This window comes from Ambystoma mexicanum, chromosome 2q (assembly GCF_040938575.1).
Source record: "Ambystoma mexicanum isolate Mex_15411 chromosome 2q, UKY_AmexF1_1, whole genome shotgun sequence".
Lineage (NCBI taxonomy): Eukaryota > Metazoa > Chordata > Amphibia > Caudata > Ambystomatidae > Ambystoma > Ambystoma mexicanum.
The window spans coordinates 115,509,350-115,536,732 of NC_090924.1; the positions used below are offsets into that span (position 1 = coordinate 115,509,350).

Genomic DNA, 27,383 nt, shown 5'->3' on the forward strand with positions numbered 1-27,383 from the left:
CTTGCACTCAGGGCAGATCGGCCTGCCTTTTTTTCCTTCTTCAACTGAGCCTTCAGTCAAAATAAAAAATGTTTATTTTCAGTGGAATGCAGTCCACACACTTCATATACAAGATATTAAACAGCCAATACGTTCATCTCCACCGAGTTAAGCTACTCCTTCCTTTTTATACCTTCCAATGACTGAGCCCCAGTAGTGGGAGCTGGTTTATCAACTCGAGACTCGACTACTGCAAAAGTCATGTTGCGATGGGTGCCACACAAAAAATCCTGTCTTGTCTCCCGCTGTCAATACAAATTCCACTGTAAGACTGATGTATAGAGGCTGTAAATGAGGCTATATAGCACATCTGTGGAATGCTTTCTATTGACTCGCAATTATGTTTTGAATCTACTGTGATCTGTTGCTTGAACCGCAGGCTGCAAACTCACCTGAGTGACAGGCAGCACAGTCCCTGTGTCCTTTATTTTCATGGGGGACTGTGCTGCCTGTCTCTCTGCAGGGGCATGTCCCCCACTACATAATCTTTTTTCTTTTGGGCTCTGCAACAAATGTATCAGCGATTAATGGGAGCCAGCGGGGCGTCGAAAGACTGGCCCTGCCGGCTCTCATTATTACGTCAGCAGTGTAGACACTCTGCCTGAGAGGTCGAGAGGAGGCCTCTTCTGTCAGTCAGCATGTACACGTTACGGAGACTCGCAAGGTGAGTATGCTGACTTAGGTCTACCCTACGTTCGACAGGCGAATCCAGACATGGACCCCTTGCTCACTGTGCTTAGAGAGGCACAGCTTCACCTCAATGATTAGGCCCAATAAGGCTGAAACGTGTGTCTAGGGTTGCTGTTAGTACTCTTGTTCGGAGGAGAGTTGCCTAGCATTTTTAGTGCTTGACTGCCCAAGTGGGTGGGACCAGACTGATATGCAAATGGATATTTATCCTCTGTGAAGGGTACAGTGAGCTAAAACGTGGGTACCTTCCCGTAGAGCACTTTATTTGCCCATGTTCGTTCTCGGTAGAGGTTCTCGCAGACCTTTTTGTGAATAATTCATTGAGACACATGTTCATTGTTGACATGATGACTGTGGTGACAGTCTTGTCCTTAAGCAACCATTTCCACTTGAAGTGTCACCCATATGAGGTCACAAAATCGGAACCACCTGGTCTTCATCTACTGATGTTAATTCACTTGCTTTCAGAAGACGAACGAGAGACAATGATAAGTGATCGCTTTCAATCCAATCCAAGACCGACATCTCTTCCACTAGTGGGCAATCTCAACCAGTAAATAGTATATGGTTCATTTAAAGCTGCCATTATCTATTGGTTCTCTTGCCCAGCCCAGAATGCATCTACTCATTAAGTGGTCCCAGGCCCGTTCAATTAAGAACAAGTAAGAATTTAAACCGGATGTATCACATCTGGTAGCCATCATACAAGACTTGGGCATAACCTATGAGTCCCTCTGGGGAACATTTCCTAATTTCATGTTAAAATTGCCACCTATGATTGACACTTCAACATGTGAAAAAAGGTTCCTGTTGGAAATCTTCAGCCAATATGGATACTTTATGTAGCACTAATTCCCCAAAAACCTTGCCTGGGTGAGGTCAGTCAATGGCTGTCTACTTTCAACAAACCCAATGGTTGAACAAGTCTTATAACTATCTTGTATAAATCATGTAAGCAGATAATGGAGTGCTTTATTTATTCTATTACAAAGTTTTATTATAAGGCCAGAAAAAGTACATGTACCATTCTAAAAAGAATAGTAAAAAAGAATCCATACTCGTACTAGATGCAGTCACACCTTTCGCGTGGTGTGACTCTGTTGGTAGAAGCTGCGGCAGGACAAGCTTTTGGGGGTGGGGCTGCTCCTGAGGAGGTACTATGAATATAAATGATTCACGGTTAGTCACAGCTGCTCAATACTTTAAAATATTTCCCCAAATTAGTGCAAGCGAATAGGCATAGAGATAGGACCCCAAAATAATGTATGGATAATTGGGGACTGGGGGGAGGTTCTCCCCCAAGAAACATTTTAATATTATGTCTTGAAATGGTGCATTTCACAGCACCAATTTTGAGAACATGGAGTAAAAAGTCACATATTGTACATATGTTTGTGTAGGGAAGCACTTGAAAAAATCCAGTAAATGCCATGTCGCCAACTTTACACATTAGCATTTTACAAAACGTTTTTGAAGCTGAGGTCGCAATCTCTATATACCAGCAATTGGTCGCTGTAAATCACTTACAGGAGACTGAGGCCACAATCTATGTATGCCAGTAATAGTCACTGCAAACCACTTGCATAAAGTTGCGGCCACACTCTGTTTGCCTGTAATGATCATTGTAAACCACTTGCATGAAGCTAGAACCACAATCTCTATGCTAGTGATTGTCCCGGTAAACCACTTGCATGAGAATACTGTCACTATTAATGACAGTAACAGTCACTGTAAATCACCTGCATTAAGCTGTATCCCCAATCTCTACAGCAGTAGTGGTCACTGTAAATCACTTGCATGAGGCTGCAGCCACAATCGATCTATGACAATAAAGGTCATTGTAAATCACTTGCATTAAGCTGTGGCCACAATCTATCTATTACAGAAGAGTCACAGTAAATAGCTTTCATGAAGCTGAGCCCACAATAAATATCAGCCTGGCAGCAGCCTCCTGCCATGCCATAAAAACACATACATGCATTGTACTCATTTGCATACTCATACCCAGGCAACCCAAACACGAAGTCACACATATGGGCACACACACTTTGACACTAACATACACATGCATACATGCACATACTCACTCCACACTCTTGTGGGCGCGCAACCACACACACAAACACTACTTGCATTATATTCAAAGACACATGAATATAGTGGGAAAACATTTTCTAAAATAAATTCTTACCTTTAGGTCTTCTTCAGTGCCGAGTCATTTCTTTGGGTGAGCTAGTGAGGAACCGAATTCAAGCAGCGTGAGTGTGCTGCAGAAGGACTGGAACATGCAGGGCACACTAGGCACCAACTAATGCCAAATTGGTTGCTTTACAACCTGCGGCCAGCATGTGAGCTGAGCCACACAGTTTGGCGCATGTACTTGTTTTAACTTAAATTAATTGCAAAAATGTAAGAGCTGTGTTCAAGTGATATGAGTGCTAGCCCTGAAGGAGACAGGGGTGTACATTGGTAAATGAGGAGGAGTCCTGGGGGCGACTACCCCTTTACCTGCCCTGGCTCCACCACTGGGTAGAAGGCATGTATGCTACAGTTGTGGTCTCTATATATAAATATATATCTCAACACCTAGATCTTGTTTTTGGTATTTCAGGCCTGAGAGCCAGTTTTCAAGTAGCTAAAAAATTGCGGTCACTTTTCAGAGGTTGTACCTCCTTTGGCCATGATGGCGGCATCTGAATCACTACAAGCGGGAACAAATAGATTGACTAGGATGTAGAAACAATGCTATTCTGCTTTTTAAGAAAATGTCTAGTTAAATTGCGAAATGGTATATGGCCCCTTAAAATCTTAGGAAAACAGTGAGTCCTGTACCTACAACAGTAGATAAATAAGAACTCGTATCTGTTGTATTTTTTTTTGTTGCAAAAGTAATTAATTATATATTTCTCTGTTAAAACTGCTTTTTTCTACCTCTTTCCCTCTTTCCCTTCCCTGCTAATCACCCCACTGCCGCTGTGATGGGTGGCCTGATCCCCATGAATTTGTATTTTTATTTGTATTTTATCGTATTTATAAAGCGCCTTACGCCAAAGCGCTGAACATCAAAACAACATGATACATAAACCAATAACAGTGGAAGCAACATACAGTAATGAATCAGTCCAACACAACAGTGAGAAGAGCAATTAAACTGGAGGGAAGAGGGGAAACTTAGCAGTAGAACTGAGAGGGCGAGGGAGGGGGGAGGAGGAGAAGGGGAGGGGAGGGAAGGGGAAAAGGATGAGAGTGGGGAGGAGGGAGAGAGGAAGGAGATGATCAAGGGGAGAGAGGAAGGAAGGGGGGCAAGGAGGGGGAAGGGGTTTCATGGCGGAGAATGGAGAAGGAGAGATTTAAGGGATGTGCGGAATGAGGAGAAGGAAGGAATAGAGCAGATGGAGAGAGGTAAGGAGTTCCAGTGCAGGGGGGCAAGGAGCTGGAAAGAACGGAAGTGGGAGGGGGCACAGGGGGATGGAGGGATGGTGAGAAGGAAGTGGTCAGCAGAACAAAGGGAGCGGGAGGCAGTGTAGAAAGGGAGGAGAGAGGAGAGATAAGGGGGAGCAAGACCATGGAGGGATTGAATCTCACAGGATCCCAGGCCCTTCCTCCCAGTCAATACCAGCACTCCTCCCCCCACTGCACTGCCCTGCGGCCTCTGCTTGGTGGCTCCACATCCCACCCTTGAGAGTCGCTGCACTAGCACTCAGCCTGAGGTTCACCTGCATGACTCCCCTTAGCACTTCCCTCCGGACCCTCCTCCAGCACTTATCCTCTCCCCTGCTCCTCCTTCCGTCCCCATCCCCTGCACTTCTTCTCCACACACTTGCACGTCCGAATGCCACAAGGACCATTTGGACCACGATTGTATATCGCTGTTTCTGCCATTATTATTGCCCCTGTTCCCTTCCCATTTAGCCTCACGTCAGTCTGCAGTGCCAATGCCCTAACCAAGGCTTTAAGAAGCTTGACTTTCAAGGCGGTAAAGTAGAAGAATGCTCCACATAATGTGGCCTTCAGCCGACATGTTCTTTACCATAGTCAACAGCCAAGATTGTCATGCAACTCGATAAGGACTTTCTGTCCACGTATGAAGGTGCTGTTCATGGGCATGTGTAGGTTCATTCTCCATTAAAGTATCTATAAGCATATACTACTATCCCGAGGTGGCCACCAAGCTGCAAAGCAGGCATACATAAGGCCCCGATCAGGTGTCGGTGTCTTTGGGGAGTGAAGGTGAGGTCTGGTCCCCGAGTCCCTGCCATTGGTTTGAGGAGTCCTCCTTTCTGCAACTTCATTTGCCTGCTGCTCTTGACTGAACACACTTTTTTATTCACTTCTGTCTTTGCTGTTTAACTGTAATTTACAGGCATTTAAAAGTGGGGCTCATCCCTCATAAACATTGCAGACATTAGATAAATTTTGGTTCTCTTTGTGCTGTAACACGTTTTTCTCTCCTTCTCTGTATAGGGCGTCTCGGGAGCATCCGTCTGTCCAAGAGAAGAAGAAGTCCACCATCTGGCAGTTGTACGTAACCAGGCAGGATCTGCTCATAGTAACACAATTCTGTGGTGGGATGCAGTGAGCCGTTGTGTTGTACGAGGAAGGGATGGGCTGTGGAAGGGGCTGGACCGATTTGCTGGAATGGCATGGTGATGCCATAGGAGGATTAATAAGGAGTGTTACAGGAAGGAATAGAGGGATTGCAGAAGGGTGGAATTAGTGTTATGGAAGGAGTACAAGAGGGCCTATCGGAAGACTTTCTGAGGTGTTTCAATGGGGGGTCTAAGAGATCCGTTGGGCTAAAGAGGTTTGGGGATATAGTGGGTTGTTCTGGGAAGCACGTTCTAGTAGCCCCCGGCAGGCGGTATGGATTGCTGAGAAACATATTGCAGAGAGCAGATTGCTGTGGATTGTGGGAGAAGTTGGGACATGTGTGTTTTCTGAGAAGTTGGGGTTTGTAAACTGTACGAGTAGTTGCTGCACGCGTGTGTGGGTGAAGCAGAGACAGATGCATGGCTTGAGAGGTTGAGATATATACTGTGGCAGTATCTGAGGTTGGGTGTGTTGGGAGACCTCGGGAGTGTGGAGACAGCTGTTTCGTTCATGTGAGCTAACCTCTACCTGCTAGTCCACGGGTAAGGACTGCCATACTATTATTTGGTCTTAAAGAATGTCTGGTGGTGTAAATATTTTAAGGAAGCCAAAAGAAACGAAGAGGGAGGAATGACACATTTTTGTAATAGTTCCATTGATGCATTATGTTCTGATATTTGCCGAAAATACTCCCTTAAAGGTGGTTCTTTGTTACTTGGCCTCTTTGATCATGTTGGATTCTGAGTCTGCAAAGGGGTTGATTTTCTGCGTCAACATCCAGACTATTATATTGTCAGGAACTGTCAAGCAGGGCAAAGCATCCCTGACAAAACATCTTGAAAGCACATTTTGGAAAACGCTCCGTGAATAAGGGCCTTTGTGCGTGTGGCATGGTTGTTCTTTATTCCTTTGTGATGCAACCAGTGCATGAATGAACTGAGCTAGCACACGTTTCTTTTCATGTGGTTCACAACAGTAAAACAAGAGAACACATACAGTCTTCCCAGCACTGGGTTTATGCTAACTGAGTTTAACTGAAGTGCTTCTCAATAAACATCAGTAGTGTTTGTCATCTCAGTCTTAGAACAGTATCGCTATTGCCAACTTCTAGGAGCTTTGTTGCATAACCAGAATACAATAAGTCGATGCCCTCACTGGATAGTTTTTCATGGGGACTAGTGAAACGACCTGGTACGTCACAGTTGATTACTCCACACAAGTGTACTTTCATATTTAATAAAGTATATGAATTCTCCAATGAAGTCACTCGTAGCTAATTCAACTTGTAGGGTGCTTGATCCCCCTATTCCCAAACAGTTAGCCATTGGTACACAAATCCCCATAAAATAGCAATTTTCCATCTCCTGGTTATAATTCTCAAGCATCTCACCATCCCTTCGCCAGCGTATTGCCAAAATCCCACTTCCCCACAGGTCTGAGATCGCATCTGATGATCTTACTTACCTCATCTCTTGTGAACAATAAGTGCCACCGTGCACAGTGTTGCCCCAGCTCCTCCCTCCCCTCTACTCCAATGAGAAGGGGGGTAATGCCTTTGGGAGAGTATTGCTGTTGGTCCTTGCAAGATCCTGCTCGCCTGTGTTCCACACATGGGGCTATAGTCCGAAGAGACCTTGCCTGCTAATATCACTGCAGGACACTGGGCTGCCACCCATGCCCCTTCCGCATTGCATGTAGTGCTGGTCGCTGGTAGAAGCCACAGGGCCCTATAGAATGGTTCTGGAATAAATTGGGTATGCACTGTCATGCAGTCCCGGCTCACTGGAAAGACATTCTACTGGAGACAGCGCAGTACTCCGCAGCCTGACCCTAACATGGGTCCTCTTCTACTGTGCACTTGGTCCCTGCTATCCCAGTAGGTTTGTGACTCTTCTGTAGACCCGGACTGCTGGATCATACCTACCCGAGTCTAGGGCAGCTGTCCTCCCCATATGCCCAGAGCTATGTCCTTTCCCTGAGCCTAGGTTTATCCTGAAAATATTCGGATCATATACAGAAAACAACAAATGATAACCAAAACAAAAGTGCCCATAACGCTTAGAGAAGACCTTTTATAGAAACGTAGTGCGGTGCTGTTCTCCCTTTCAAGTCCTGCATTGCCAGCCACGCCTTCCTTCCAAGGCCTACAGTCACAAAGCCCTTGCCTCCCTGGACTGTCTTGTGGATTCACCTGCCCTTTTCTTCCCTCCCATCTGGTGTTTCCTCACTTCCTGCATTAGGCCTTCTGTAAAGGTGCAAGGCACTTCCTTTTTAGCATTCCCTTCTTAGGAGCAGGCCACAGTTCAGAGATTCCAGCCAAAGCTGGGCGTCCAAGGGCATGAAGGAGTCGGCTCATGAGTAATGAATGAACTGGCATGTTAAACACAGCTCTGCAGCAGGAGACTGCAGCCATTGATCCACTTTCTGAGCATAGCATGGTTTTATTTTACTGCGCGCAGTTTACAGCGTTTTTACTGCTCAGGGTCTGATTCTGACCCTGGCATATCTGTGTTTCTGGGTCCACGCGTGTCCATTTCTAGGGAAGGGGTGGCTGTTTCCTTGATATCCACTGTAAAAGGTTGAGAAAGAGCGCAGCCTAGTCAAACTGTTCTCAGAAATGTGAGGGGTGCACTATTTCTTGAATGAGCAGGGCACTGTTGGTTAACAGTTTGACCCCCACCCTATCAGCTCGGGTATGCAATGTGCCCAGTTAAAATTTAAGTTTTGCCTGTGAGTCCCTTGGACTTAGAGGGCACTGGGCTTACTGCTGCCTTTCTAAATTAGTTCAGGGGAAACAATTGAACACTAAAGAAGCCATAACATTTGTCTACTTTTGGAAGTAACAACTACCTTAAATCGGAAACCCCCGTTGATGTCGTCCATTATGCCATTTGTGATATGATGGATGTGCTAATGGGCTGTGCATTGGGGGGGACTCAAAGTTCAGTATAATCATTCTAGCTTGTGTTTTTATATTCATGTGCTAATGGTTCAATTCCGAATAGACCTTATTGCCTACCGACCAAGTAAAGGTTGTCGTCGCTTACAACACCTGCCGAATTTCATGGGCTTTGTTTTGTTGAATTGTTTCACCTTATCTGTCTCTTAACTAAAGATTTATGACTCAATGTCAAGGTTTTGTTCTGCTATATATTACACCACTTGTCGTAATAAACAACCAGGATCAGTGGCCAGGGCCTTAAGCTGGGGCCTCTGGCACTTTACTATAATAAGGGTGAAAGGCCATGACCCACTGGCAATGGCTGACCGCTTTCCAACAATTACAGTAAAACACTGTGAGCCAATGGGCATGGCCAAAGCAGTAATTCACCAGGCCCCACTGGCCATAGCCTTCCGCTGTGTTACCTGCCAATTGGATTTGGGTAGAATGCAATGGCCATTGGTCATGTCCTTCCGCCATGGGCATTTGCCACTTTCTATCTATTAAATACGGCGGCCCATTGGCAAGGATTTTCCTTCATGTTTAACATTCGGATTCATCCATACTGAAGCACTTGGATCTCTTAATGCATCAAAACCCAAATATTCATTCAAAAGCAACCAAGAAGTTCTTAAACTCCTAGTCAATGGATCCTCCATCCTTGGTCTGTTTGGTTTAGTTGCCAACAATGCTCTAGGCGACAAAGTTTTTTCCACCTTCATTCCCAAGGGATTTTCTCCCAAAGGTTTCCCAGAGGAGCATAGCTGCGAAAACCATTGTGCCGACATTCTATTCCCACTAGAACGAATTCACCTGGAATCGCAACACGATTTCAGTACTTCAGTAAGACGAAAACACCTTAAAATGTCTTCCACAGCCCCTCTTCAACTCTACGTGTGCACTCCCTCCCTTTTTGGGTCTCCACATCGTCCGCATACAGTCGATGTGCCCCCTGGCTATCACCTAATATAATTTCCCCTGTTTCATTTCCCACATCACTCTATAGTTATTTACCCGCGGTAATCCTGTAAGATCTCTGCTGAAAACACGAAAACGACCCAAGTCGTCAATAAGGCCTCTCTAACCCTCACCCAAAGTATCAAACTCCCAATTTGGTCCTCTTTAGCCCTTCCGATATCTTCCATGATGTCAAACTTCCATTTCCCTGCTCCAAATACCATTTTGCGTATTTTATTTTCTCAGTTCCCAGAGCATTATCACGTGAATGCATCGCATCGAGCAAACAAGCACGGCATTTCATCTCTAGAAAGCCCCACTGCTGCAACGCACCATGGGCAATATATACATTTGTTCTGGCTCGGGGGCAGCCCTTTCTAGGTCAAATAAAAAAAAAAAAAATCTGGATAGATTTACACCTAACCACCAAAAGGCACCTGTACACCACTTTGTGCCCAACTTGTTCCATATTTTGCACCAATCCGTCCAGCAGTTTTCGCTGCACAGGTGTCTAAAGGAAGCACCCCTGTACACCACTTTGTGCCCAACTTGTTCCATATTTTGCACCAATCCGTCCAGCAATTTTCGCTGCACGGGTGTCTAAAGGAAGCACCCTTTCGTCAATGGCAAAACTAGTGAACTCGGTCCAAAACCAACTTCTTTTTCATGCTTAATAACTTTTAAATCATTAGAGGAATTTGCCGCACATTTTCTAATTTCAAGGACTGAAGTTACGGGGGAGGGAGGATTGGCCAGGCAATGTTATTGGAAAATTTAAGACAGATAAATCAATTAGTCAAATTGTATAAGCATTAGAATGTTTGCAAACGTGAATGGATCATAGCTTTTGCCTCTAATATGTTATGTTGTGTTAAAGGTATTTGTACCCCGCACCGTCACCAACAGAATTGGTCCCCAGGCGCTCTGCCGGATCTGCAAACGAGAAGGTGGGATGGGTTAGTAAGGTGAAGAGGGTTAAGGATAGTGAGAGGAGTTATGTACTGTTGGCAGCTTCAACTCGGTAGACACCGGGTGCTGAGCTTTGGTGCGAGTATTGGATTGGTGTCAGTCCGCGTGTTCTGTTGGTGCGGCTTAAGTGTTGTTGCGGTGTGGTGAAGTGTGTGCAGCTTGTTGTGCGAGAGATGGTTGTGTGAGTTTTTTCAGTGAGATAAGTATGCACAGAGTTTGTGTCAAAACAAGTCCGCTTTTGGAGGGGGTATGTATGTCATGAGGGAATGCAAAGGTTGGGTCTAGGTCCAGTGTAATGTCAACAGTGACATCGTCCATTCAGCTAATGAGTGTCAAAGACCTGGAAGAAAGTGAAAGTTTGGTATAGTTTATGTGTCAAGTCTGGTAGATTGTTGAAGCTCCTACAATGTATTCCCATGTTCTCACTCTGCTTTTCTCCCCTGGTCTATTTTAGCTTCAGTCGGCTGTTCAGTTCCTCTGCCAGCCCGCCACCCACAAAGAGGTCGTACCCATCGATGAACATCCACTACAAATCTCCCACAACGGCGGGCTTCAGCCAGCGCCGCAGTCATACTATGTGCCAGATCTCATCCGGCGGCCAAACCCGTGAATTCTTCCCGGAAGAGTGAGTCCCTCGGCCCTAAGGGGCCGCCAAAGCTGCTGGAATGGTTGCGATTGAGCTCTTGCACTTAAGTACCTTTCCTCGTCCACAATCCGAGAGTGATGCTGCTAGCCGTAGTAAGGCTCCTGGGTCAAGTGCCAGACCATTGCGCTGATTGCTCGCCTCTATTTAAAATAAGAAAAAGCTCTAAAAACCAAATAGGAAGGGAGATATTCTTATGGAAAGGATTTTTTCTATTGCCATTTTTTTCAAACCATAATAAGGTTTGAAACTCTAGGCCACACTCCAGGAATCCATGCAGAGCACAAATTTAACATTTACAAGGTCCTTGTAAAGCAAGTACATACATGTGACCCTACTCCATCTTTCCAATTCTTTTTCGCAATTTTCTTTCCAAGAGGATCAATTCACATCAAGTAATGAAATTATCTCTATGAAAAGAATTAGTTTTGATTTGTGAACATTATTACTTGTTTACAGAAATTAGAATGCATTGTTAGAGGATGACAGACCCATCTGGGATTGTATTTTGATTTTTTGTGTTTTTGGTATTTTCAGTGGAGTAATAGCCTTGCAGGAGTTTTTTTACTTTTTGGTTTTTGTGTTGTCATGTAGATCTTGCTCTTTGTCTCTGAGGATGGACTTTTTACGATTGGAGAGGATTTCATTACTTGATGCAAATTGATCCTCTTGGAAAGAAGATTTCCTATTCAGGGAAATAATTAGAAAGAAAGATGGAGTAGTGTCACCTGTCTTTTTACATGTAAGGTCCTTCCGGCATTCCTGACTACACAGTCAGGACACAGTGTATCATTTTGGATTGGCTCCTGGTGCAAAGAGAGCCCCTTTTGGCTACGGGGCCACAGCATCTATCCCATTGGCTAAACATTGTACCACTATTGTGGTGCGTACTTACATTTATTTTTGATCACTTCATTTCAACCCTCTATTCTCTCGGCATAGGGCCTGTTTTATTTCCTTTTTAAAATCCTATTATTTCCTGGATCAACAAGTTTCTTGTTTTTGACATTGCCTAGCATTGGCCCACCTTTGCACAGCAGGGTTGATTAGCAAAGGGTCATTGGCACATCTGCGCTGTTCCTGTGGCAGAACTGAACAATGCGCAGCTCCTGAATTGGCATAAAAGCTCCCCCCCACCCCTATTTCGGAGGCTTGAGAAGGCTGCACAAGTGCTGCATTGTCTGTCCCTATCTGCATTACCAGAGGCATGCATGCATGGGTGAGGGATGTCTGATTGCTTGTGCAAGGATGCCCACGGGCCCTCCTCTCGTGAGTGCCTCAATAGTGCATTTCAGAGCAAGAGGCCTGTGGAAGGCTAATTTATTTTGCTATCCCTACTAAAGATATGGGAAATGGCTCTAGCACAGCAACGCTTCTGCAGTGCATGACAATTGCTGTGCAGAACCATTTCAAGGAAAGCAAGAGAGTGCTGCAGTCTGCTTTGCACACTACCATGCTGCACCTGGTAGACTAGACAAGGTCAGTGCACATGAAAGGCCTGGCTTCCCACTTTATTGAATGAGGGTTAGGATAGCATGTGGGATGGCCAAGACCCCCTCGTCACCATCCAGATGTGGAGCATATGCTCAAATGCTCATAGCTGCAAAAAGAAGACATTATTTCGATTGTAGAGATCAAGCCCATATTAAAAATACGTTTTGCAAATCTTTCCCAGTATTTATAGAGCTGGGGTAAAAGCGCCTCTGATTGGTCCGACCAGATGTTGGGCATAACATTCCATACATTTGCAGAGTGTTTCGCCTGAACTGAAAGCAGTGCGGGATTGTACTCAGTTTTATGATGTCCTAAACATCCAATGTCTTTTTCGAGAAACATTATAGCTTTCACACCCTGGCGGAGGAGTGAGGGGGGCGCTAGACATGAGATTTAACGGCCCACCAGCCAAAGCTTTGGTAGGCCCGAGCGAAACTAGGGCATCCGCTCAGGCTGCGGGCCGTTAAAGCCCATGTCCGCCCCCTCACAATCCCTGCAGGGGCGTGAAAGCTATTTGCACCCTGGGATTTACTGGGGTGCGGATAGTTTTCTTTCTTTTTTTGGTCTGACGACAGGAGATCAGCTCAGGTAAGCCCATCTCCCATCGAAAAAAAAATGGTCCTGCCATTAAAATGTTAGAGACTAGGTCCCTTTTCGGATGACAGCAGCCACAAGAAACATGTTCCAAAATGACCAACGTCATTAGGAAAAGGGGCATAGTCCATTTTCTATTTTAATGGCGGTGCAGGTGTGATTAGAGCATCGCCTTGGGAAAGATACATTTTCATTGGTCAATCTGTCTTTTCTGGGTAGAATGGGTAAATGTACATGACGGCACAAACTCTTGGCCCCCTTTAACACACTTTCTGACCTTTCAGCAAGAATTATTACAATTTTGGAAACCAGAGTGTGCACTTTTAGGTCCGGCCTCAGAGATGACTCCCTTGTGGGGCTATGTCCTCGGTATCACTGCTTCATTGCACATCATTTGTTTAAAACATTTATTACAGAAAACAGACACAATACACATATATGTGAACATTTGGAAACTGTGCCCTCAGTTCCTATGCATGCATATTCCAAAACAATGTTATCCTTTCTCATTTATTGTATTAATAATCGTCATTATGTAGCACCTAGTGAAAACTCGAACCCAAATTAAACATTTCTGTACAAGATGGGATATTGGTTGAGGGTAAAATGGGCTTTGGGGCTGATACTTGCAAAATACCTCATATTTTCCTTTGCTCATTCAGCTTCATTTCGATATCACAGTATCATAAAAGCAGTAACACAATTATAAATACATCGAGTATTGTAATCAAAATACATACATCACAAAATCAAAACTCCTCTTACACAAAAATGTATTTAATAGCACAAGAACACATGCAAACTACCCATATATTATAACATCTTCAACATTTGCAACCCAGTACATCATCTTCAATTAATTACAGAAATACTAAAAACAGATCATATTTTTTTCAACATTCCTTAGTTAAAATATTTTCCACGGCAAAGAAAACCATACTTCATGCCTGCAGTGATGACGTAACTCCAAATCGAAAAGGAGTTGAGTTGAGAGATAGTAAAATCATGACATCTATGCATGTCCCCGGAACATGAACAATGGCACAGCAACCCTGTTACATACATTCTTTACAGGGTCCTATGAGCTCACAGATGTGTTTCCCTGATGCGCCACGCATGTATTACATATTTTGCTGTGGAAAAACAGCAAGTCCATCGCTAGAATTGTGCCACAGGGCCAATGCCTCCACGGTAGTTCTCCCATGTCTTTCCTTGAACCAGGCTCTCAGAAACCTTTTTTTTAAGGGCAAAGACTTTTGACATTTGAGAAGAAAATTGACCCCATTCTCAACCTGGGCAAAAAGGAGAGTCGGCTGAAACACTAGCATTCCGGCAACAAGAACGGTTTCTCAACCTCAGACAGTTATCTGGCCCAGCTTGAGCTCATAGGCCCTTCTCGCTGCACAGTAAGATGCTGAACACGAGTTCGTTGGATTGAGACAGAGGCCGCTTGACCCTAGGGAATCTAGTATGAGTGACTCCATCTTGGGTTAATACACCCATTACTGCCTCCCTATACTTGCCCATTTCGCCAGCAGACCAGAGCCTTAACCAATAATAAATTGGGCAACCTGACAGAACCATTCTATGCACTGCATCCCTGATGGAAGGCATGCTGGCAGATTTGGTGAGATTTGGGGGAGGGCAAGAATATTTTTAAGATATTTATTTTCCAAAACCACCAATGTCGTGCAACCCGCATTGCCCCAAAGCTCTGCCCCAAATGTGGCTGCCTGCCTTGCTTGGGCTTTATAGGCTTCAATGGAAACTGGAATCACCCCTCCCCCATACTCATTAGTGAATCTCATCAATGCTCCACTATATCTCGCTAATGACGGACCCGCCTTAGCCAACTGTGTGTCCCAACGACAATTTGTCATAAGTCTCAGGCCCGAATAGTCATAATGTTCCATCTGCTCAATAATACCATCATTCAATTGCAAGCGTAGTGCCCCATTATTCCTTTTGCTAGCATGAAACACTGGGCGATTTTGTCTTTGTCGTGTTAACAGAATGTCCGTTCGTGTTACAAAATTCCGCCAATATGCATAATCCTGCCTGCAGCCCGCGAATGCGCATCATCCTGCCAGCAGCCCAACCGGGGTGAGAGAAAGTATGACCGCATCATCTGCAAACATTAACACTGGCATTTTTTCATTTGCCGGTGAAGGGGCAACCATCTGAAGTAGCAACAATTTTTCCATATTCCCATTAATGAATACATAGAATAGTCTGGGTGCCAGGACACATACCTGGCGAACTGCCATCTCTTTTTCCGTTGGCTTAGTTGTACTGCCGGCCATGCCCCATCTTACAGTTGCTGTATTTTCCAATGCCTCACTGGATGGCAGTCAAAAGAGCAGATGGTATACCAAGATTTTGAAGTATTTCCCGTACCCTAGGGACAACACCAAAAGCTGTACGCAAATCAATAAATACAGCATATATATTCATTTTCCTATGTGTAGCATAGTTATCGCAGATCAAACGTAATCGATTTTGATTAGTAGTACTTATGCCACTGGCAAAGCCAGCCTGAAGATGGTTAACGGCTTCCTCTTCCAATACCCATTATTCTAAAGGCTCCAGATCTGCTTGAGCATATATCTTGCCACCAACGTCGAGGAGAGAAATAGGACGATGGTTACTGGGAGCATCCCTGCCGCCATTTTTAAAAATCGGCACAATTTCAGCGTTAGTCCAACAGGACGGCACCGTACAAGAATTTAGCAATGTATTAAACAGCCTCGTCAGGTATTGAGTCCAGATTTCTGGTTCTGATGCGTAAAGATCTACTGATACTTTAACAGGGCCCGGCGCATTGCCTCACATTTGACTTTTGAGTGCACGGCCACCCTCTTCCTCTGAAAGAACCAATGGAACACGGTTTTGGGGAGGTAAGCAGCGAGCAACATTATTGTCTTCACAATTGTCATTTTCACAAGCCCTTGTTTCAGCGTAAAGTTTAGTAAAACGCTCTACCCATGCAACCTTGGAGATTGTTACTGTCTATGCGAGGTCCCGCACTCGTGAGGGACCAGAATTCCCCAAAATCACCAGTATCCATTGCAGTGAGCATTGAGGTCCATAGATCTCCCACCAAGGCCATCTTTTTCTGCTTTAACAGCGCACAATACCTGTTTTTAGCTGCACGCATCGCCAAAATACTACCTGACTAACCCGTCCGAACCTGACTTATCAACGACTTTTTGGCTGAGCAACAATCACTATCAGACCAAGGCGTCCTGCCCTCTGCCTCACGCTTGACGCTTCACTACTTTTTGGAGTTTTGAAAAGCAGTCTCCAAGAGTTTGTCATATTTTGATGTAGAGTTACTAATTCCTCCACATTCTTCGGGTTCTTTCCAGCAGTGGCCAGATCCTACTGTAAGCCACCGGGAGGACTTGCTCGAAGTTCAGCTGTGCCCACTTGATTGAACACCTGGCGTGTTGTGCTATAGACAATGTTATCCTTTCTCATTTATTTTATTAAGCATCGTCATTATGCAGCACCTCATTAAATAACCCAACGTAAGCATTTCTCTACCAGATGGGATAGCTATTGAGGGTAAAATGGGCCTTGGGGCTAATCCTAAAACAGCAAGTATTTGCAAAATACCTCATATTTTAGCACTCACCTCATTACGGAATTGGAGATATTTACTGAACTCTGTGATTTTCGACAGGTGATATTTCACCCTATTGTTTTTCCCCTAGCACTGGAGCGGCAGAGGCAGAAATTGTAGAGGTAGAGGTTTTTTTTTAAAGATTTGTTTCAGCACAGGAAGGAAGCACAATTTATTTGTGTATTTATTCTAATTCCTATTTAAGGTGCCCCACACCCAAAGGCCGCAGGGCGCACAATTGCTTCCCTTCGAGACCGGGAACAAAATGTGAATGAGGACGTTGGAAGGGGCTGAAAAAGTGTGCATCTCTGTTGCCCACTCCCTCCCCTCCTTTCTCATGCAATGCCCCAAAACGCCAGAATTGACACATTTGTGCATTACAAAAATGCACAAGTGATAGTGTATGAGCCACTACAGCACATTATCCCATTCCACCTACAATATGATGCTCGAAATGGACAGAAAAAAGGTCAAACGAATACCAAGTGGATTTTCAGAAGTCTCACTGGTGGTATTCCATGAAAGTCCCTACAGTTACCACTGGTCCAGTAGTCATGCTGGAATTGGGTCTTAACTACTCCGATTAGCACCAGTGCTAGATAGTGCTAGGTTCCCCCAGCTGATGTTCTGCAGGGAATACCTCCAGAGCTGTAATGAGGCATGCATGTATTTGATGTATTCCTAAATTGTATACGGCGTCCTCATTTCACCTTGTGCTCATTTCAGGGTGCTAACGATAAATTAGGGTGGGCAGAGACAAACCAGGGGTGGACTGGCCTATAGTGAACTCTGGCGATATCCCGGTGGGCCTCTGCACCCTGGGCCTCTTTTGTGTGGTATTTCCAAATTGTCTCATAGGAAAAGCATTGCGCTTGCTGAAAATGTGTCATATGGGGCCACTGTGGACATCATTTCCAGGGCCTCTTTTGGCCCCAGTCCAGCCCTGAGACAAACTATAAGAAAAAACATTTCTCAACTGCTCCCCACCGCCCCCACCCCTCCCAGTGTGCCCATCCAAAGCAGGTTAAAGCTGACCATCCTTTGGACAAGAAAGTAATACTGGTATTTGCTGTTAGCAAGGATAAACCTTTTATAGACTAATTTTGACAGAATCCGTCATTCGAGTGGCCTCATTTTCCCCAATTGCATCCAAAATGCTCAAGCTGCATCTACCTAAACAAACGGAAATACTTTCATTTTATGCGTTACACAAAACCTGCTTGGATGCTCATGACTGTGCTTTGTCCTCCATCTATTTTGCTGCCCGATCCTCTTTCATTCTGGTCCTCTGCAACTAACCTGGTTGCCATATTTGATCCCCCCCGTTTCCTTGTCTCTGCACACCTCTTCCTGGTCACTCCTGCCTTCATCTACTTTAGAATATTTATTTCTTACCTTCCCCACTACATAGGCTCTTAACCTCACTCTAATTTTCCCTCGTCTTTGGAATTGCTCTTCTGCCCGTCTTGGCTTTCATGTTTAGATTCTCTCCCCTCAGATCTTCAGCTTCACCCTGATTCCCCCATCTCTTTTTGCGTGGTCTGCCTTGGCCGGATCTGCTTCTCTGATAATTTTCCGTTTCGTTTTTTTTGTATTGTTTTTAAATGTCTTCATGGCTTGGCTCCCTCTTATCTTTCTTGCCTTATTTCTGTGTAATCTTCTTCTCACTCACTAGAATCTTCTTTTGTTCTCGTAGCTGTTCCCCCGTCTCCCTTATGCCCAGAGCCACTTTGGTTCCTTTTTCATCCTTGTGCGCAAAAATTGGAATGCTCTTATATCCTTTTGCTGCTACTCTTTAGTACTTCCATGCTTGTATTTGTTTTACTTTCGCTTTTGTTTTATTTGATTTTATTCTGGTCCTCCTATCCCCAGTTTTATCTCTTATCCGGTTTTACTCAGTGTTGGCTCCACCTTGTATGTTGTGTTTTACTGTTTGACTTGTTCTAACTATTTCTTATAAAAGGATAAATAACGCCAGAATGCCCTCGCTGTTATAGACACCAAAGCTAACTCATAACGCTTTATTACATGCGAAATCGAGCGGGGCGCACGAAGGACACGTCTCTATACTTCTTACTAGCGCTCGTTTACCTAAGGGCTTACGACGCTTTACAAATAAATAAATAGGTTTTGTCCAGACTCCTCCTCCTTTTCACTTCTTTCTTAAAGCTTGCCTTCTCTTTTTTTCTTGCAGCGCTTAAGATTGTTATGTTGTGCGGATCGCGTTTTATCTCAATTATGATTTTTTGGGGGAAAACAATGTACTTTTATTAAGGTACAAGTACTTCGTCAATTCAAATAAATAAAATAAATGGTAAATCCAATCATCCGTTTTTTTCTTAACCGCCTCTTTAACGTGATGTCGTTATTATTTCTCTTTGACTCTTTTTCTGATATATCCCGCTAGCCTGTGACAGATTGATCGATCACCATTTTCATCTTGCATGATGGTGGTCTCTGAGAGTAAAACCCAAATGTCATACGAACCGGGCCGTATGATGGCCACTCAGCCTAAAAAGCCAGCTTCCGGGAGCATCTAGTGAGCCACTCATAATGAAAGCAAAGGCTGTCATTTCGTTTGTCAGCACTCTAAGGTTGCTACTGGATCATCTTGATATAGTTAAGACAAAGGGTTCTTACAAATATTTTTTTCTGACTTTCTAGTTTATAAATTGTAACAGATATTCGATGATGTCCTCGGGTGCTTGGACTAGAGGCTGCAGAGTGAATGTACATGCCCCGGCACACGATGGAGGTCTTGGCGAGGCTCGAATAACAGGATAAGGGATAATATGTTGCAGACAACTTGCCAGACAGCGTTTGAGGCCTAGATCAGGAGTCTGCAACCTTTTTCACCCCAAATGTTTTGGACTACAACACCCAAGGAAATACAGAAAACATGGGGGTAGAAGTGTTAGAATAGTATTGACGGGTCTGGTTATAGTTTATGGTAGATTGACCCATTTCTTTAACATCCTCTCTATTTTATCAAGCCTTGCCTTGCAACTAAATTGCACAAATGTTTTTAGGATTTAGCGGAGGTTTTGCTCTCAACTTTGGAACATATATTGTTAGTACATCATTTTACAGACTAGCATTCTAAGATTTGGGTTTTATCGAGTTTTAAATGGTTACCGGAGACCTTCCCGAACCACAGAGATGGCATATTAAGCCTTTGGGTTACCGTAGATGCCACACACTATTTCTCAAACATTTACACGCGGCTGCAAGGACATCTCATCTCCGTTTACTAAGGCACAGGGATTTTACTCAGTTACTAACTACTGCACAAGAATATATTCCACAAACTTTGAGATACTTTACTTTGTTCGGAAATTGGTGAATGTCCGGTTTTGAAGAAGGCCAAGGGCCGAAACAAGTGTCAACTAACAGACACATCTAACTAATAAAACATCTCTAACTGGCGCAATGTGTGTGGTGGCATTGAATTGATATTTCTCAAACATCCTTATCTAATCAGACTTAATTATGCAGCACTGTATCAGCCGGTCAGTTTGTCCAAAATGCACTGCGCTGTCTATTCCTGCTTAAATGCATAGGGCTATCCCCATCTCCAGGGACCGAATATTCTAGGCATTGGTCTACATAATGTCCATGTACTGTCATCATCTGATTGGATTTTCTCTTCCACTCTACGGGAACAGAGAGTCTGAGATGATCCCAATAGGATCCCTTTCAGTCAGGGACTGTACCATGTATATTTAGAGACTACTCTTATATAGCATTTGCTGGATTCAGTCTCGCCCTGTTTATGACTCATATAGAGCCACATAGGTCCCTCCCTGTCTGCCACCAACTAGCCAAGAACCAAGCAAGGGCATAATTAATATTTGCACCAAATGATTTCATACGCCACCTTCTCTGTGGCACAAAACAAAGCTTCAATACACAAACTCACCATTTGGGATTCCACTTTTGGATCTCATGTACATGGAACACAGGCCAAATACACAGTTCAACCCTCCTGTCCCACGAAAACCCCTGAATGTTAAAATCAAACAATACCATAGAACATTACAAATTCGCCTTTTTCTGGAGCTGGATTTAAATCACAGCACCTTGTTCATTTGGGTAAAAAACGTTCTCCCACGCAGTGCGCTTGATTTATAATCTCACTGCGCACATGTCAAACTAGCAATGTAAAGCACGTCAATCTTTGAAAAACCGCACATTCATCACACATGGAACCTTTTCCTCCTTCACCTTGAAGCAATACAAAATCTCACTTCTGTCAGGGTCACTCTCTCACTCTCAGGAGCGCGTGGACATTTCAATTAGTGACTTCACTTTATTTCATTTGGCAAGGCACATCTCTGCCCCAGCACCATCAACCCTGAAATTCAGTGTACATAATCACCCCTCTGCTTTAAGGCCAGGTCTGAAGAATGGTGAACAATTTAGGAATTTTGTTTTTAGACAAGGACACCAATTCCTTTGAGGGAGTTTTGGCCTGGGAACGAGAAATAGGCATACTCAATTATTTTAAATGACTATAATTTGAATTAGTGTTAGAAAAGAGTGCCAAGGTCTCCAGCTACCCCGACCCCCCGTGCACCCCTGCCAAGTTCGATGACTATATGAGAGTTAATTAAATTATTATTCAGTAAAATATGCTAAGGCTCTACTCAGTTTGCCCCCCACCCACTAATTAAGGGGAAGGTATTAACTCAAACGCTTCCCCAATACACTTGGTTGTGTTGGACAACGACTTACATTAGCACCCTTACGGGGGACCCAGCCTGCCACATTGCTAGGAACGCAGGCTTGAATCGCTGATGTAAGCCCATGTTACAAGCCGCCTGACGGCCAGCTCGCCCCACCACCATCTTCCCCCTACCCTCTGTCCCATTTTCTTTTCTTTTACAAACCCTCCACTTACCTTATTTCAGGTGCTGCGGCCCTCATCGACGCAGCAACACCTTCCTTTCAGCTAGCTCTGGTCACCATGGAAAGGGAAGATGGGCTTCGAACGGAGCCCTGCCTTCCCTTTCCAATGCGCCCAACTTGGAAAAGGATTTTCCTTCCTCCAGTGGGACGCCACGCGCAACCCGTTGTAGGAGGAAAATCATTTTTACTTAGCACCCCGGGTTACCGCTTTGGTAACCCAGGGTGCTAATGGCTTTATCCCCGGAGAACTTTGCTCGGGCTGATAACTTGGGCTGCCAGGTCGTTATCCCCCGTTCCAGCGCCTGACAACTTTCTCTAATTTCTAAATAAACCTAGCTATATATATATATATATGTTCGAAGTCTACTCATCCTTCCAGACTTAATAAGATGTATCTAGCGTTGACATGATGTTGCATGTGCGAACGACAGATTTTCATGGATAACTCAAAAATTATAACGGTTCTCAACATAAAATGTTCTAACCAGATATCTAATGTATTAAACTATCACTTCCGTGAATCTCTGATTTTTGACATTTTCTGGGTAGTTACTACCACATTCTAGGTTATACCTTTTGTTCCCAAGGTCGAAATCTTAAGGGAGTTGGGTCAATAAAATTGTCTGTTCATTTGCTCTCCTATGATATCTGGGTTATCTTTCTACAACGTACGGGTCCTGAGAAAATCAACAAAATCCGGTCTTCAATGTATACTAAAGGCAAAATAATTACATATATGCATATTCTGTTTTAATGGCAACTTAAGTTTTGCTTCCCCCATTCAACCTGAGCCATAGGCATCTGATTTCTTTGTTGACTCAGGCTGGTGTAAATCACATAACATTCTTGTATAGTCAATTGCATGCTAAAGTGATTTTATCTCACTGTACAGATGGGTATCTGGCTTCATGCTACAATCTTGATAGCAGGCCATCCCCCTCATCAGCCCAGAGAGGGACCACATATGTTCTTGAATTTTGGGGATTTTACAGTGTTCAACTAATTAATGGCAGCCTTTCTGTTGACCCAGCCACACCAATACATGTCTCTTTCAAGCATGAATACAGCTTCATCTCTGGCCCTGACACTTCAAAGTGAGGGTGTTTCAGATAGAGAGCCTGGCATGTGATGGGAAGGTCACTGTTTTTAACTTTCAGGGAAAAGGTCTTTGCACTCACACAAGCCTTCTGTGCTCTGAACAATAGAAATACTTGCTTTCCAATCTGTCACATTCACTCTGCATTTGAGGCCTTTTTAATATATGGCATCATGCCTTCAATGTTCATATTTATATCCTCATATGTTCATTCACTGAACTAATGCCATGCAGATTTGTTTTCCCATGTTTATATTGTATGTAGCTGCAAAAGTGCCAATGTTACACTTTACAGTATAATATACCTTTAAAAGGTTTAGGCCACAGAGTTTCACTGGTACACAGTTCCTTTCAAGTCGTAAATATTTTTATTTTTCCATGCTGTCCTTTGTTGTGAAACTTGCTTTAATTTTCTTTATGCCATAGTAAAAAGCTAGGCTTCTGAATTTAGCTCTTTGTCATTCACTTTGCCTGGCCCATTTTGTACTCTTTACTTTCAGTGGAAAACAGCATTTTACTGTGGTTTTCAATCTGCAAAAGTCACAAATGTGCATGGCCTCTCGCTTATTAAAGGATACGTGGTTTTCAGGTTGTATACTAATTGACCTTTTCACAATTGACCTCTGGAGAATTGACCTAATTTAAAAGGTCAATTAGGACATATTTCCAGGGGGAAACACCCCGCAACCCCCATCCAATCCCCTTATATTAGTTATAATCCAAAACCAACCCAATACATATATAAAATAACTAGAATATCATCATGGTAATTTGTGCAGAAGGTCAATTAGGACCACTATAATTAGGTCAAGTAGGACAAAAGGTCAATTGTAAAAGGTCACTTTGGGTAATACCGGTTTTCATGTTTTGCAATTTGAAAATGAATTGCTGGGCATTTTCTTTGTCAATCACATCTTGTCCTGTATCTTGCTGCCAAGGTTGGCCCTAACTTGGCTTTTCAGTTCATTTGATCCTGCTGCCATTAAACCCCAGAACCACACCCACCTGAAATAGGTATGCACCTATCTCTTCCCTCTTTCCCTCCTCCCCACATAAAAACCCAGCTTCCCTGTCCAGTCAGCTAGTGAGTAACAGCTGCTCCCAGACAGTCCCCCTGGGGCTCCATACTGCCATCTATGGCCAAGCCACCTTCCCCTCAGTTCAGGACCCTGCAACCAACACACAGTCAGCATGACACCACACCATGGACTTTGGAGCAAAGAGGAGGACCCTATTCATCCCTAGGCAAACTTTTCAGTCTGTTTCCTGGCCAATAAAATATAAAACCGCATTCTGAGTCTGTAAAATAACATGGGGGTTATATAGTCACTCAGGCATAGGTGTATGTTTTCTCCTCCTCTGAAATTACATTACGCTTAGTAATGTGTTCCCCACTCAATGCGAATATGAGTAAGTAGATGGGACCTTAAGAACTATGGCGCTCCTATTCCCTAGTCCCCAGCGATGGCTCAGATCCAGAATGGTGTTGACTTATGATCTTCAAAAGATGCTACATGAGGATTGGCAAGGATGCCACTCATGACAGGGCTCCTTTTTGTGTGCCTTTGCAAGTTGTAAATGTTTTTTTGTCCTCAGGGATTTAGTGCTTGTTGGTTTTTAAGCGGGGCAGGGCTCTAAGTCAGGTGCCCGGTCTAAGGGTAGGTGAAATGTGGTATAATATGTGGCTCGCATATTTCCACGAATGTTGTCATGGTTCATCCTATGTTTATTCATAGGAACATGCAGTATTATGCACTGCATTCCTCCGAACCTTCAAGGAGGCCTTGAGAGTGCATGGTTAATGTAGGTAATAGCCTTTATTTTTAAATAGCCTGCGTTTGTTTGGTTGGTGCAGAAGGCGAGGGAGGGAGCATCAATACCGTTTGGAGCAATCGACTTTATAGGTAGCGTGGGTGTGAATCTGATGCCAATTTAGCACTTGAAAGAAATGTAGTATTAAGAGAACCTGAGTTGTACGTACCTTTTTCCATGTTGTGAGGGGGATAGGTGTGTGCATCTGTACTAATAATAACGTGCATGCCTCCCTACTCTTGCTTCTTGCATTTAAAGGTGGTTGTGGGCTTTGCGCACTCTCTGCCTGTTGCTGCCGAGCTCTGCTCTTTTATGCCTCTGCACTGCTTCGCTTCCTGACCCCCTGCTTCTTGTTTCTAACCACAGATTGAGAAGTAACAGTGTTGCTTCTCTCCTCAGTGACTGTACGTCGTCCGCACGTCGCGAGCAAAAGCGGGAGCAATACCGCCAGGTCCGGGAGCACGTGCGGAACGACGACGGCCGCCTGCAGGCATGCGGCTGGAGCCTGCCCGCCAAATACAAGCAGGTAATGTGGGGCTGTATCCGGCGGCCATCTTCTGAAAAGCTGGGCTGGCTCTAATGAATGGGTGTTTATATCTGTCAGTTTGCTATCCTGCCAATTCATTAACTGAGCCATTCACAATCGGTTTGGTGAGTAATACAAATAGAAGTAAACATTATTTTTTTACCCCAGGTGACTCTGTTTTGGAATCTCCTGCTTTGCATAACCTCCAGTCTAGTGGTTGGCCTGAGTATTACATTTTGTTTACGAAACTTTTGGTTGGGCATCGACTGGGGCAGCTCAGAATAAAATCCATGTAATTTTAGTGATGTGTTATTTATATAGCGCTTTCGCCAAAGCGCTTTACAGAGATCATATTTATACAGAATATCACCCAAACGAAGTTAGCACTCATTTAGCGACCTCAGAAGGATGAAAGGCCGAGTTTGCCTTGCCGGGATTCAAACGTGCGACCTGCAGATCACACGCAGATCGCAGCGGTGAGTGCTCAACCCGCTGAGCTATCTTACCATGTATGGCGTGTATGTGCAATCCATATTGCTCTTGCTAGTTGACACCCTCGACACATTGTTTTTTTTCCCGCCATTGGTTTGGTTAAGGAGAGGAGGAATGAAAAATCATTGAAGGCAATAAAACCACCAAACTCCATTTTAACCAGCTTTGCTGCAGAGGTTGTTTTTTGGCACAGGGTTATTCTGTGGGTGCAGCTTGTATAAAAAATGTTGTTTTTGGCTCTCCTGTGGGTTCACAATGTTTTGGGCAAATTGGAAAAAAGCATGTTTTAAGTTTTTTTCCCTGCTTGGAATCACGTTGCCATGAATATGGAAATTCAGGGGGGTTAACTGCAGCCTTCCTTGGTGCCATAGTGAAGCCTTGTGAGGCTTGCAGGAGATTGTGGTCCAAGGAACTCAAGACTTGGCAGGAAAAGAGGTTGGTAGGCTTTGCAATGGAAGCTGGTGTATCTGAAACCTCTGTAGGACTTCTACCTCTGGAACAGCCCACAGAGGTGTGGACAATAAAGGCTGCAATGGCAGTGGAGCGTGAGTCTGAGTACCAACAGATAAGCGCAACTCATGACTCCGAAACAGGATATGGGATCTAAAGAAACCCATTTGGGGCAGATCCCATTGCTGCAGCCAACATCATTAAACACTTCTCTAGTTGTACACTAGAGTAGTTTTCATGCTTCATCCCGTTCTGAGTGCTGCCTTCCAACCTTACTGAAACATGGTTTGATCACCCTGCTGTTAAAACGAGCATTGGCAATGCCAATAGTTTGGGCTTTCATCTTCAGGACAATAGATCAGCCTGTTCCCGGTGTGTCTCCAATGCGAACAGGAACGCAAGCTGAAGGACGCCATGCAGGCAGGAACCACTAGAGTACATGGTTGTCTGCCAGCAATGTGGATTGTCCATTTTCACCACAGAAGATTGGTGGCATTGGATCCACCGGGCCAAAGAAGGAGCAGCTTCAGAGACCGAAGTGTGGATTTGATCATCTGTGGACCATGCGTGTGAACGTGCGTGCTATGTGTGATGAAAGCACAGTGTACAGATTGCTAACAGAGGGAAGAAGGGAACCGGCAGCTCTGCTGATGCGCCTTCGACAGCTTTGTTTTCGGGAGGTGGGGGGAGCTATCCAGTCATAGCAGTCCTGCAGAAGTGTAGTTTTCGTTGGATTGGAAATGGTTGTTGAAGCATTCATGTAGACCTTCTGTAAGTGTATACATGCATTCATTTAACTGGTTGCAAAACAGCCTTGCAGCCCTCTCTATCTTCTGCCTCCAAATCTCCACCCCTCCACTTGCTTTGCTCCCACATCCGCACAGTCCAACTTGCCGGGCCAATGGCATCCAGGGGAATGGCACCACGAGCCAGGAGGCAACCTGGAATGTACCCAACCCGCACGCTATTCGGATACAATAGTAAGAAGGAAAACAACAAGCCAAAACTTCTGGCTTTGCCAATGCTTGTTTTTAACACAACTTCAGTGAAGGACATGCAGAGTGCGTATAAATTGAGTGGCTGAAGCTAGACCTGGTAAGACATTTATATTACACGAGTAGCGGGTTTACAACTCCAATTAAGCCATTAACTCTCAGAAGACTGCTTTGAAAAGCACTGGCAGGCACTTCGAGTGCAATGCGTGATGGTAAGGATTGATCCAAGGGAGCTCAAAGAGTTCCCATGAGGAGGTGGTGTTTAGGGCAGGGACTGGATCGAAATAACCACAGGGGTTAGCATGGCCATGGGCAGTTAATGGGTGGGCACCTAACCAAAACACCTACAGGCTGTGTGTCCCTCCTCATGTGCCATTCCTCCCCAGCTGTCATCTAATGCAATAGTTTAGTCTTAAAGCCCAAACAAATGTAATTACAGTAGCCTACGTTTAAAGCGTGCCCTTGATACTTTTGGCATTCAGAAATACCAGTTTCACCCACACGGTTGCATCAAATGCACATTTCTGGATCGAATGCACCTTCCTGGAATTTTGGTTGTTGA

The 27,383-nt window shown here is 44.3% G+C and overlaps 1 protein-coding gene across 12 annotated transcripts in view; it reads left to right on the forward strand.

The window, feature by feature from the left end:
- MAPK8IP3 (mitogen-activated protein kinase 8 interacting protein 3) overlaps positions 1-27,383 on the forward strand; it is an 892,115-nt gene that overhangs the window by 600,043 nt on the left and 264,689 nt on the right. For 9 of the 12 annotated variants that reach the window (XM_069646979.1, XM_069646981.1, XM_069646980.1 and 6 more), the window contains 3 exons: positions 5,194-5,250; positions 10,641-10,811; positions 24,725-24,884. In XM_069646979.1, coding sequence (XP_069503080.1) covers positions 5,194-5,250; positions 10,641-10,811; positions 24,725-24,884 — 388 coding nt within the window. The remainder of the gene's footprint in view (positions 1-5,193; positions 5,251-10,640; positions 10,812-24,724; positions 24,885-27,383) is intronic. The other 3 variants (XM_069646985.1, XM_069646991.1, XM_069646990.1) reach the window with 1 other exon arrangement.